Source organism: Chrysemys picta, chromosome 16 (genome assembly GCF_011386835.1).
Source record: "Chrysemys picta bellii isolate R12L10 chromosome 16, ASM1138683v2, whole genome shotgun sequence".
NCBI classification, from domain to species: Eukaryota; Metazoa; Chordata; order Testudines; family Emydidae; genus Chrysemys; species Chrysemys picta.
In genome coordinates, this window is record NC_088806.1 from 11545646 (window position 1) to 11559429 (window position 13784).

General features: G+C 48.7%; 1 protein-coding gene across 12 annotated transcripts in view; it reads right to left on the minus strand.

Annotated features, from left to right (window-relative positions):
- Positions 1-13784, minus strand: part of LOC135972170 (zinc finger protein 501-like) — a 55376-nt gene that overhangs the window by 19339 nt on the left and 22253 nt on the right. For 3 of the 12 annotated variants that reach the window (XM_065569583.1, XM_065569581.1, XM_065569582.1), the window contains exon 2: positions 4265-4391. In XM_065569583.1, the coding sequence (XP_065425655.1) occupies positions 4265-4391 (127 nt within the window). Of the gene's footprint in view, positions 1-4264; positions 4392-6832; positions 8076-8107; positions 8191-10466; positions 10762-11326; positions 11468-13784 lie in introns of those variants that run through there. The other 9 variants (XM_065569590.1, XM_065569587.1, XM_065569589.1 and 6 more) reach the window with 8 other exon arrangements.

A 13784-nucleotide genomic window follows, 5' to 3' on the forward strand; every position in this document is an offset into this window, starting at 1 on the left:
CCACAACCGAACGAGGCGGTGAGCCAGTCCGCACCGGACTCAACGGCCCTACATCCGGGGCCGGAGTCAATGGTGTTGAAGATATCTGCACCTTCTGGCGCTCTAGAGCCACGTCCGCCTCTACCACCGGTGCTGGGGGAGCCGGTGCCTTTAGGACAGCGGCCTCCTGTGTCTTGCGGGGTCTCTTATGTCCCGGAGACAGGGAACGGTGCTGAGGCGCTTGTGGTGGACGCAGTGCCGAGGGAGGACAGTGGCGTGAGGCCTTATCTGCGTCTGCTTGCGGTGCAGTACCGGTAGGTGCCGCAGGGGCGCTGCGCGCCGAGGCGCTCGATGCCGGAACTTGGCGCGCTGAGGGAGGATCTGGGCTAAGTGCCGCCTCCATCAGGAGCTGCTTGAATCTAAAGTCCCGCTCCTTTTTAAAGAATATAACTACAACTATAACTACAACTATCTATAAGAACTAACAGGTTAAGCTAGGGAGAGTGGAGAACAGCTATGCCGCGCTCCACAGTTCCAACGACCGTCAGGAGCGGTAAGAAGGAACTGAGGGGGCGCCGGGTTGGCTGGGGTATATATTCAGTGCCATGAAAGCACCACTCGAGGGGGCTCCACAGCCGACCCACCGGGTGTTGCTAGGGTAGAAAATTTCTCCGACGATCGTGCACGCGGCGTGTGCACACTTAATTGGAATCGATATGAGCAAGCACTCGAAGAACTGTGAAATGCCCTGGCTTTTAAACAGTCCTTGGGAGGTGCCCCTTGAGTGCACTAGGCCTCCAAGGGGTCCCATTCTTCCACAAGGATAGGCGATGTAGCTTCAGCACCTGAGACTGAGCCTCTGGCTTCAACACTCCTATTTCAACCTGTGAGCTCTGCCAGCAGGTCCAGCTGAACGACACTCCTGGTCAGAGACTGTTCCTCAGTCAATGCGCAGAGCAGACTTTTAAAACATAGCAGAGCTTATTAGTCAACTGAGCATTGGAAAGTCCTTAGATTAGGACAGAGAAGCAAAGAAGACAATATAGTCCATATTGGCCAATGCCCTGGAGCCCTGCTGCTGTAAAAAATACTTTGGTTTCCTTTCACTGTGACTGTCCATATGTCTTCGCTCCAGTAGAGCTTCGTGTGTCTGCGAGCCCAGTTCTTCCTGCTCCCAAAAGCATAACGAGTCCATGTATGCTTCACTCAGCCAAGCAGATATCCTCCCATGGACAGGTAATAATTATTCCTTTGTCTCTGTCAGGTATTCCATCGATGTAGGTTGGTCCCAGCCAGACCTTAATGATCTATTCATATCACCCCATGACAGCTACGTGAGAAAACACCTCATGTCTCCTGCTCTTTATAATCATAGCAATACCAATCACAGAGGGAAACTGAGGTGTGTATTGGCATCATACAAGTATCACCAAAATTCCCACCTCTATCACACACACACACACACACACACACACACACACACACACACACACACACACACACACACACACACATACTGCTCACAGTCCTTGGAGAGAGAGCAAAGCACAGGAGCTGGAGCTTATTCCAGTGAACACAGTGGAGGACAAGCTGCAATCCTCACACCTTAGTCAAAAAGGAGAGGCATGTGGGTCCTCACCCATAGAGAGGGGCTGGCTAGAGGCCTGATGCTTGAGAGGGCATTCCTTGAGCAGACCGTGGAGGCAGGTCAAAGGCTCAGCTACCCCAGAACTGTGACATCGCAAAAGCACATTTGGGGAAATTAGGAAATCTAGTGACTCGGGTGTAATGGGAGGGAGAATTAAACTCCCCCAGTGTGTGGAGCAGGCTGGGGAATTAAACACTAAAATTCAGGAACAACAGCCTCTAATACTTTCAGAAAAAGACAATGTAAGAAACAAGAACTGGGCCACGCAACCTAGGAGGGACAGGCTCAAAGATCCAAGGAGCCTGGAGGGCAGACAGCTTGTGGCTGCTGCAGATGGGGGACAAGACTCTCTACAAACTCTCACTCCTGCTGACCCCAACCTGATTTTATGATCTATGACCTAGTCTCATGTCTTGTGGGCAATTTTATACACGCTAGAGGTAAAATGTCATTATCAGAGTAAAAAGAACAGGAGTACCTGTGGCACCTTAGAGACTAACAAATTTATTAAAGCATAAGCTTTCGTGGACTACAGCCCACTTCTTCGGATGCATTATCAGAGTATTGCTTATTAGCTTGGAACATGCATGGAGGGACAAGCCGGTGATCATATATAAATGGGTTATTAAGGGCAGGTACTACACTACAGCCGGGATCAAAGCTCTGAGATCAATCCACCAGTGGTCGATGTAGCAGGTCTAGTAAAGACCCACCAAATCGACTACAGATCTCTCTGCAGTCGAACCCTATACTCTACCCTGATGAGAAGAGTAAGGTAAGTAGACCCTGTGGTAACTCTACCTAAGGTACATCGACTCCAGCTACGTTATTCATGTAGCTGGAGTTGTGCAGCATAGGTTGAATTATCGCAGTAGTGTAGACATAGCCTTACCTTGCTACAATAAAGGGTCTTATATTAGGTTAAGGCTCTGTGGGAGTAGGTATGCTGAAGTCTGGGATTTACCTGAATAGGCCTAAGGAGAAAATTCCAGGTCAGATATTTTGCACCCCAATTTTGAGAGACTAACGAGGAACCACAAACACATGCAATACGCCACAGGATTCTGAAAGAAGGAAGTTTGGGGCAGGTTTCAGCAATTAGGTTGCTATGAAGTATCTCAGCAGTTGGACCGCATTCATATATTGGAATTATTAATAAATAAGTGATGTAAATCATGAATCTTGATGCTTAATTATGGATTTCTCAATGGTTTGGGGCAGCTATTGACATTATTGTAATCAGAGTAAAGGAGCAGATATGGTATATAGCCATCCTATTACCATAAGAAAGCGGATAAAATACCTCTCCTAGTTACCATTTTTTCATTTTGTCGGGTCCCCGAGACAGTGTAAACTGAAGCAGGGCCTCCCTTCTCATGGTCTCCCTTGCCCCTCCATTTTTGTTTCCAATGGTGTCCATAATTTGTAAGTATGCATAGTGCAAGACCCTCTTTATTGTTCTTACCTTAATAGTTATATATATTGATTTTTGCCTATGATTTCAATTATAATTGTCTGTATTAAATCAAGTTCTGTATTTCACCAAATTTCATCTCCTCCATTAACTTTGAGTAGGCTTGTACAAGGACAAGTTGTACTCCAATACATAATCTTATAGGTGTAAAAATCGTACAGGCTACACTACCACCCTGTGACATCAAGAACAAAGTGCCCATTTGTGCCTGGGTAGGGGCCCTGGTATGGGAGGGAGGAATGCTGCAAGGACTCAGGATCGGTGGCCTGGGTGGCTGTGCATAGAGATGGGGAGGTCATATGAGGAGAGGGGTAATGAGTGAGAGAGGGAGGTCAAGAGTTAAAATAATAATAATATTTGGAGGGGAATATGTACAATTAAGTGAAACTGAACAGAAATAAAACTGGAGTGTAGGCTCTAAAGCAACAACGCTTGGATAGGGATTCGGGGTTAAAGGTCTGGGATCCCCCAAGCTCTAGATCCCCAAACCTCTCCTCCCTCCCTCCCACATACCCACCCAGCCTACTTCCTGGGTGCCCTTCCACCACACTCCTCTCTACTTCGTCCCATTACTCTCAGCCGGCACCACCTCCCGGCACCTTAGGAACTTCTCGTGTTCCCTCCTCATCTCTCACTACCTCATCCCTCCCTGCTGCTTCTTAGCTCTAATCCTATACACACCCTCCCTATGCCCTGGCAACCCAGAATTATCTACTCCCCCGCTTCTCCTCCCCTCCCACAGCTCTCTTCTCCCTTCACCTGTGGGGTCCTGAATGTCAACATTATACGCTCTCCTATCAAAAGAGGAGGTCATCTGATTATCACACAAGCCATGCATGAGTCCTACACTATTTACTTAATTTAGAATTCTACAGGCAGCATATTTTCCTCTTAAAATGAGGAAAAGGCATGAAAGTTACAGTTATTAATGTAGATATTAATGTATCCAATAACGATACATTAAATGCAATTTTAAAATGGCCGATAACACCAAAAAGGCACATGTCCAAAAATTATACTTGTGGGTGGGAGATAAGGCAAAAAAAGGGGGGCAAGGAAACTTGTCAAAACTTGTATGATGAATAAAGGTATAAAGTTATTACTACTCAGGTTCTTTAGAGACCCCACAGCTTCTAAAAAACGGAGGGGACGGGAATCCTTACCCAGTAAGACCACCGTCTCATAGTTCTCCTGCATAACATCCCTGTAGAAGGCTCTCTGAGTGGGGTGCAGCAGAGCCCACTCTTCCCTGGTGAAATACACAGCCACCTCCTCAAAAGTCACCAGCCCCTGAAAGAGCAAGAGGCCAACACTCAGTACCTGCTGCCCCACTCACAACCCCACTATTCACAGAACAGCAGCACCAGGTGAATCGAAGCTCTGGGAGGCACATGTTAACAGAGTCCCACCCCACCTTGCCTAGAGCAGCCAGGAGGCATCAGAGGGTAGGAAGAGAGAACCTTTGTGTCTCCCAGCTGACAGACGGAGGCAGGGTCTTCACATTTATCACATACCTACTAGCCAGAGATTGATATAGGAGATGGGGCTGTCTCTGGACCCTGCTGGTGGCTCCCTGCTAGGAATCCCAACACTCTTCAAATAAAATATATGGAAGAAAGGGGAAGTCAATAGTAAAGAATATAAGTTAGAAGGTCAGAATTGTAGAAAATGGGTAAGGGAAGCTATCAGAAATCAATGATCCATCAATGACAATAAGAAGGAAGTTTTTAAAAGTATATTAAGTACAACATTAATCCTAACAATGGTAGTGGTAAATTACTAGATGGAAATGGTAGAATTATCAAAAATAATGCAGAAGAGGTAAAAGTGTTCAATAAATATTTCTCTCCTGGATTTGGAGGAAAACAGATGAGGTAACTCTTATCATAAGATGTTGACGCCGACAGCCTTTCCATTCCAACAGTAACTCACGACGACCTTAAACACCATCTATTAAAGTTAGATGTGTTTAAATCAGTGGGTCCAGATAACAAGAGTTTTGAAAGAGCTGGTGGAGGAGCATGATGGACTGTTAATGTTGATTTTAATTAGGACTTGGAACACTGGGGAAATTCCATAAGACAGGAATAAAGCTAATGCTGTGCCAATATTTAAAAAGTGTAAAAGAGATGACCTATCTAATTACAAGAGTGTTAGTCTGAAATTGATACTGGGCAAGAGAATGGAGCAGCCGATACTGAATTTCATTAATAAAGAATTAAGGGGGGGGTGACAGGGCAGCCCCACCCCACACTATCCCCGGCAGCGCCAGACAAGTAGCTCTGTTGGCGGAAGTCCCGCCCTGCTAATACTGAGCATGCTCCAAATGCTCAGGGAGTATAAAAAGAGGGAACTCAGCTCAGTCTGGGCTGGTGGCTGCAGGAGAAGCACGTATTGGGAGAGCTCCGGCCAAGGACCAGAATGCACTATTGAAGCTACCGGGAACCAAGGCCTCTCCAGGGTGGTGCGAAGCCCCACTGCGGGAGGAACCAGAGGAGGCAACAGACCCCGAGATTCACGGAGAACCAGGACACCTGTGGGAGACTCCAACGGAAGCGACCCAGGTGGAGTGACGGACTGGTATCTCGACCCCGGTAAGCCTCAACGTGTTTCGGTAGGACCCCCCCGCTGAGTCAGTAACAACGCCATACTGCCCTGTGACGAGGGCTAATTACCAGGGACTCTGGCCACTAGGCTGTGCTGCCCTGTGACGAGGGCTGAATTCCGGGAGTCTGGCCACTAGGCCGTGCTGCCCTGTGACGCAGGGGTTAAACCCTCACAGGGGGTAATATAATTAGTACCCATTAACAAAGGTTTAGACACAATAGATCCTATCAAACTAACTGGATATCCTTATTGGATGAGATCAAAAGTTTGGTTGCAGCTAATAGTACTGATGTAATATACCTAGACTTCTGTAAGGCATATGAGTTGGTTCAGCACAATATTTTGACTAGAAAACTAGAAAGATACAAAATACACATGGCATACATTAAATAGATTAAAAACTGTGATTTTAAATGGGGAACCATGGTCGAGTGGATTTCTTGCTAGCGGGTTCCCGCAAGGATTGGTTCTTGGCCCTGTGCCATTCTTATCAATGACCTAGAAGAGAATATAAAATCATCACTGATAAGGTTTGCAGTTGCCACAAAGATTGGGGGTGGTGGTAACTAATAAAGTGTCAGTAGATTCAGGCTCCAGCACTGGGAGTCTGGGAAGTTTTCCCAGCCCTGGATGGGGGGTTATTTCCTGTTCCACAAAGAGGGGAAGTTCCATTCCCAACTCCTGTGCCTTGAAATTAAGACCTATCTCACACTACACCCCATATTCAGCATAGTGGTAGGATTATAATATGATTAGGGCATAATTATGAGGTATTTTGTGCAAGATACGTCATGTGCAGGGTCATTGGAAAAGTTATAATTTCCTGAATAGGATTATTCTATTTGTGTGCATGGATCATGTTTGTATCTGAAGTTATGGATATTGACTATGTATCTGTATTTCAAGTGTGCTTACTCTGGGTAACACCCACAACTAGCCTTTCAGGTACAACAATGAAGAAGCCAGAAAGTGCTGATGGCTCATCAACAAAGACAATGGACCGTGGAAGAGCTTCCCCTTCCTGTGAATGTTCCAGCCAGCCTATGAGTCATGGCTACTATGACTCAGGAGGGCATGCTAGGTCATGTGACCAGACCACATGACACTGAACTCCATTTAGGTACCTGTATTTTTCCACAAACTGGACTGGGAACTGAGTTTGGAACAAAGGGTTTCCACCATATGGAAAAGCTACATAAGGTGGGGTGTGACATCATCTCTTGGCCTCATTCCTCAGACACGAGAACTCCTGGAAGCACCTGAGGAACAAAGACTAAACTGGGGGATGTGCTTGTGGACTGCTTCAATCATCAGTCAGGGTGAGAAACTGCTCATTCAAATTCTATGCAGCTAGTAAAGGGGCAGGAAAACTTTTTGGCCTGAGCGTCGCATCGGGTTTTGGAAATTGTATGGAGGGCCGGTTAGGATTCAGGAGGCCTGGGGCAAAGCAATTTCGAGGGCCCCTTCCACAAAAATAAGTTGCAATACTATAGAATACTATATTCTTGTGGGGGCTCCCGCAGGGCCCGGGGCAACTGCCCCACTTGCCCCACTCTCTGAGTGGCCCTGCCACCCTCCCTGACCCCTATCCACACCCCCACCTCCTGACCACCATCCCGAACTCCCCTGCCCTCTATACAATCCCTCCGCTTCCTGCCCTCTTACCATTCCTGGAGCACCGTTGGCTGGCAGCACTACAGCCACATACCACGCAGCACCGGTTCAGGCTGGGCTCTGCAGTGGCACTGCCCCAGGAGCTCGCAGCCCCACCGCCCAGAGCATTGTGCCAGTGGTGGGGCAAGCTGTGGCTGCCGCGGAGGGGGAAGAGGAGGGGAGGGACCAGGAGCTCAGGGGCTGGGCAGGAGGGTCCTGTGGGCTGGATGTGGTCTGCGGGCAATAATTTACCCACCTCTTATCTAGTATGCTAGGCTCAGTTTGAGTTTCTGGTTATTTGCCAAGTAATCTGCTTTGATCTATTTGCTATCACTTATCGCTGGGAAATTGGTGGTTGTTTTCTGTCTGTCCTTGAGTGGCTTAGGTAAAGCACTCAGGTAGCTTAACTGAGTGTATGGCGCCACCTGCTGTCCTGTTGGGTGATAAGAAGGCCTGGAGAGGCTGGCTGAATCTCCAGCAAAGCAGTGTGAGAAGGGCCTGCCCAGCTTGAGGGTTAGAGGGCACAGCAATTCCCAGAAGCCCCCCAGACTGCACACCAGGGTGACAACCCATTACACCCAAGATTGAACAAGTCTCAGCAAGTTTGTCACGTCCTGTCCCCTCCCTTTCTCCACCCTAGATAGTTCCTATCTCCCACCTCCTCTAGCAGCTCCCACCCTCCTATGCCTTTACTGCTCCTCTCTCTCCAAGCAGAACCCATCACCAGCTCCCTGATAATCCCTTACCTGAGCCAGCTCCATTGCAGCCATTTCCTTCCCCCTGGGAGGAGGGGATGATCTGGAGCGAAACGTGGACGTTATTCTGTAGCCTGCCAGGGAGAGAAGGCCAATTTGTGAGAATTCAGATGGGGCTTTTGTCCATTCCACAAGCCGATTCCTCCCCCAGATTTTTCCCTGCTAATGGACATTCTAGGTTCTGCCACACTGCGAAGCAGAGTGACCTTATTCCAGTACATGCCTGGCCCACTCCCACCAGGGTGTAACCCTCTGATACATGGTGAAACCCTCCCAGTGGCAATCTCTCTCTGTTACACTTGTGGGGAAAAAGAACTAGGTAGCCTTTTTAATGACAGCCAGAGTAAAACCGAAGGCCCAAATTCAGGCCCTCTGACAAAAGCTGACTGCACAGATGGCCTTTACATAAAACAGTACAGGCCAGAACCTGAACAAAGCTAAGCTGTGCAATTCTCTGCCAAATACAGTCATGGGCTATGACCTGAGGAGGAAGGGGAGGAAGTCACGTGAAAGGCCTTAGCAATGTGATAACCGCTTATAGATAAAAAAACATGATAACTGCTTGCTGATGAAACATAGTAACGGCTTATATGAAGCAATTGCTTCTAGTAAAGGCCAACTCCTCCAGCTACCTTCCACCAGCCAATCATATATCATCTTTGGGCATCCTGTAATAAACCCGCAGTCCCCCCCGGGAAAACAATATATACCCTGACAAAAAACAACACCCCCGCTGGTGCCAAATACCATCCATGTCAAAACCACCAAGAAACCCCCCACCCAATAGGCACACAATTCTCGTAAATAATGAGGAAGCTACCGGGGAAAAAGGGACAGACCCCTACTCTTATTTTCGCATAAATGATGTATTATTTGTTCTATGCTTGTGGTTTGATAGAATAAAGCAGCCTGCGAGCTGCTGCTAGGTATGACAGTTTTCGGACTGTTACCCCAACGCGTTGGTACGTATTGCAATAAAGTGGCCTCAGGCTTGAGTCTGTGAACTAAAATCATTGCGTGGGTGACTTTTTCCACGACAATTTGGGGACTCGTTCGGGATCACTCGATATCTCTCCAGCCAGGAGGACCGCAGGCCGCTTCCACACTGACCCCAGGTGCCAGGTAAGATACCATTGTCTCTATTTGGGCTTCGGTGGGAAGTTGCCTGTAGGCTCTGGCTCGGGGTGGGTACGCTGTGATCTGAACTAAAACAGACTCAATTGACTGATGATTGCTCTGCTGGCACACTTATTTGGCAGGCTGCTGTTTAATCTCTTGCATCATGCTGCGCTATCCCTATCATTGTTTACTTAGGCTATAAGCCTGGGGGGGCGTCGGGAACTGTCTGTTTTGTGTTATGTGTACACGAGGGTCTTAGACCCAACGGTTTCCTTGGGACAGCCTCGGTGAAATTACTGGGACATCCGTTTGGCAGTTAAACACTTTTAGAGTGCCAACCCAGTATAAAAACAAGTTTCAGATGACGATTATTCAGGCAGGAACAGAGGGTGAATAGGCTGGGTGGTCTCCCCAGGACATAAAGGAAACCATCACTGATTCCAGGGTGGCTGCTGCAACTCGGGTGGAAAGGCCCGAGGACTAGGGATAGACAAACTGACAGGGAAGCATTTGATGCTTTCTACCTACGTATGGGCATAGCTCACTGTCCTATTAAGGGAGGAGCTGTGCAAGGACAGCGTGAGGAAGTGTAGATTAAGATTTCTGATCCCGATGAGAACGGGGAAGTCGTTTGGCCCCCCAGAGGACAGGGAATTTGTTTATTATGTGATGAGACCCGGCGAGAACAAGGAGTACGCCAAGCTCCTGTGCTTTGCTTTTATAGCTTCCTACTTTGTGTTAGTCAGCTGCTTTGTGTGGCTCGGCCTTTGGGGACTGGTCCCCCTGGAGGACGATTGATCGGCTGCTGGGTGACCCTGGGAAAAGGTGGATCCTACAGTGGGTGGGGCAGAAATCCAAGGAATCCCTGGATCCCTACTGTGAAGTAAGCTGGGCATCCAGGGAGTCCCGGAGCAGCCGAGAGGGGTTGGCAGGGTTCCCACCAGCAATAGGCTGGCAGTGTGACAGAATGCCGTAATGAAGTCCCGAATTAGATGTGCTGTGTGATTGTGGGCCGTAAGGTGATCCCACCCGTTTCCCTTGAAGTGCTGAGGAGCCCCTCCTTGCTCGGAGAGCAGGGAGCCCCGGGAAATCGCCCACGTACTCCTAGGAAGTAGAGTAACCCATCCTGTTCTCTTGAAGGCGGGCTGGTGCTCTCTGCTGGGGGAGGGGTGTGCGGGGACTGCGCCTTTCCTGACCCTTCTGTGTGGTTTACCTACGACCAAAACCTTACCCCAGATCTTCCTTTTGAAGTTTGCAGATCTTCCTTTTGGAGCCGTGGACTCCCTCCCCTTGCTCGGAGAGAGGGGAAGTCCCTGGAAATCGCCCACCGTACCGGATGCAATAGGGTATCCTACCCCGTTCCTTTAAAAGATGGGCCGGTGCTCTTTGCTGGAAGGGGGGTGTGCGAAGACCTCCCTTATAAATCCTCCCCATTGGTGTGAATGTTGAGGAGTTGGCCTCCCCTGGAAAAGGAGGCTTGGGGAGTTGGCCTCGCCTGTAAAGGAGGCTTGAGGAGATGGCCTCGCCTGTAAAAGAGACCGAGGCTTACCGCAGTGTTCTAGTGGCTAGGATTTAGAGAAATATTGCTTTTAATAGTCAGGAAGTGTTTTTTTTCTAGCAAATTGCTTCATTAAGTATTTAACCCTCACTCACGGAAAAAGAGGGGGGGGTTGCATTGTCCAGATCTAATTCACTATATGGATATAGAATTAAGGTGAATCAGGCCTTTCGGGTCATCCCCGGCTGGGGTGCCTCATCTGGTACCGACAGAGGCACTACAGGTCTGCCGGGCTTGATGTAGAGCCCTGGGGGGGGGGGGGGGGGAGGGGAGATCCACTCGTTGTTTACGAGTGACTGGTTCTGCTTGTTTATCTGCTCACCTGTGCCTCAGTGAGAGAACTCTGATTGTGCCATCTCTGGCCGGATCGCTACGCCCGGCACTGACAGAGGCACTGCAAGTATGTCGGGCTTGGGGTGGGGCCGGGTGAAGGGAAAAGAATCGCCATTCCTTGTTTATGAGCGGCTGGGTCTGCTTAATTGATTTAACGCCATAATATTCACTGAACAGTTAGGCAATACGGGGTTTATCACCATAATACTGTCTTGTTTGATCGTTTAGGGAGTGTTGAGGCAAAGCCATCTGACCATGGGAACCTCACAGTCCAAGCAGGTCCCAGCACCGGAAAACGATACTCCAGACACGTATATGTATTCCAACTATGGGCCCCTGACCTGCAAAATTTTAAAGGAGTGGAATTGGAACACAAGGGATAATCCAAGTTTGCAGTTCCTGGAGGAAGGGACTTTTGATTTTAAAAACATTTTGCACCTTTGGGGGGCCTTATTAGTTTACAAGGCAAATCAAACCCAGTAGGATGCACTTTTTAATTGGTATGGGGAAATGGAAAAGCGACATTGAGAGTCCATTCAACGAAGTCTAAATAACTCCCATGAGAAGGTTAAGGCCCAATTAGAAGAAGCAAAAAAACAACTGAAGGAAGTTCAATCTAAACCCTTAACTCCCCTGCCTGCCCCTACGTTCCCCGTTAGACAAATACCCTCAGCTCCTCGGGCCCCGACGGTAACCCCTCCCTTTAACCAACCCCCAAAGATTTTTATTTGGATCATGGGAGACCGCCTAGGCAAGCCCGGGTACCCCAGGGGCAACCAGAGCAGGAGCAGCCACAGCAAGTTCCCCACTGTGGGGGGGCGGGCTTCGAGGATGAGGACGAGGCGAGCAGACAGCAGCCCGCTCCCTCTTCCCCCACGAAATCTATAATGCCCTTAGTATCCTCTCCAAGTTCCCCATTTGGGGAATTGGAGAAATGTATGCACCGCATCTTCGACCAGGCAGACCAGTTGGCTGAGATGCTGCGCATATCTCCTGGCCCAGCCTAGCATACTAGGCAGCAAGTGGCCCGCTGGGACAAATTAAAAGGGGGGGGGAAGAAGTCCGCCCCAGTAAATTTGGAGAAATGGAGGAGGATATGTTAGGAGATGTAAGTAAGGCTCGAAGGGAGCTTGTACGGAAGCTCAAAACCAGCCCAGATGGGAAAATTGGGACCTCCCATGAGGTAAGAAATTTTCCCTTAAGACAACTCCCTGCACTGGACGGTGGGGTAACGGAGGTCCATACCCCTTGGAGCCCAAAAGATATGTGCACTCTGGGCCTTAAATTCCCAAAAATTCGGGATGACCCTCTCCACTTTAAAGAGGAGTTGGAGGTTGTTATAAATTGTTATAATCCCACTATGGGAGACCTAGACCAATTCCTGAGAAGCGTAATGCCCAGGGAAACACAGAGGCATCTTTGTGAAACAATGGAGTGGACAGACAAAGTGGAGCCAGATAGAGAACAATTAACGAGATGAGGGGAAAATTGTTAGAAGCCATTCTTAAGGCCTGCCCAACAAAGGCCGATTGGACTAAAATAAACACTTGCAAACAAAGTAACCTTTGTTATAAACCTGCTGATTATTTGGACCGGTTAAAATTGGTCTTTGAAAAATACTCGGGCATTAATAACACTGAAACCCAAGCAGAGCAAGCTATCGTGGCTGTTTTCGTCCAGGGTCTCCGCCCAAAAATTAGTGAACAATTACGCCTGGGTCTAGTGGGTTGGGAAGGAAAGGGTTTAAAGGAAATCCTAGCTGCAGCCCAACATTATTACCACCAAAGCGAGAAAAAAAGGGAAGAAGTGGAGACCCACCTAATGGCTCTCCAAATCAATAATTTAAACCCCAAGATACAAGAAAGGAAATCGTACAATGGGAAGAAACCCAATCGACCCTATAGGTATGGGGAAGGAAACACCAGGGGAGAAATACCCTTCGCGGCTATGACACGAACAGGTGGAGCCACCGGACGCCCGCCAGCCTTTTACTGCTATGGATGTGGAGAGGAGGGACACATCAAAAGGGCCTGCCCCCATCGAAATCGATGGGACTAGAGAGAGCAAGGAAGGGCCCACGCCGCACAGTGGGAGGGCCCGTTGGCTGCACCCCAACCACCCGCACAGGTGGACTATAGATAGGACAGCCATGAGACCTTATGTGACCTTATTGCCCCAGTTATCCCCTTGGATCAATCTGGCCCTTATGTTACCTGCACCATTAACAAAACCCTGGTAAAGTGCTTAGTGGACATCGGAGCTTCTCGGTCCACACTGCGAGTGGAGGAATTCCCCTCCCTTCCCTTATCTGGGGAAGTTATTAACGTAGTGGGGGTCGGTAGTGTCCCTATCCCCCATCCTGTGTCAACCCCATTGTTGATATCAATAGGCCCTTTGACAGAACAACATTCTCCTCAGCCCTTGTTCCCCCGTCAACCTCCTGGGAAGGGATCTGTTATGTAAATTAAACTGTTCTATCTTCTGTACTCCTAAAGGGGTGTTCCTGGAGGCTCCAGAGGCAGCACAGCACAAGGTCTTGGGGGTCCTGAAGGCACACTCCCCCGACAAAACAACAGGCCCAGATCTCTCCCCGGTTCAAAAGGAAATATTGGCCCAAGTTCCCCCAGCTTTGTGGGAGGAACATCCAAATCAAGTGGG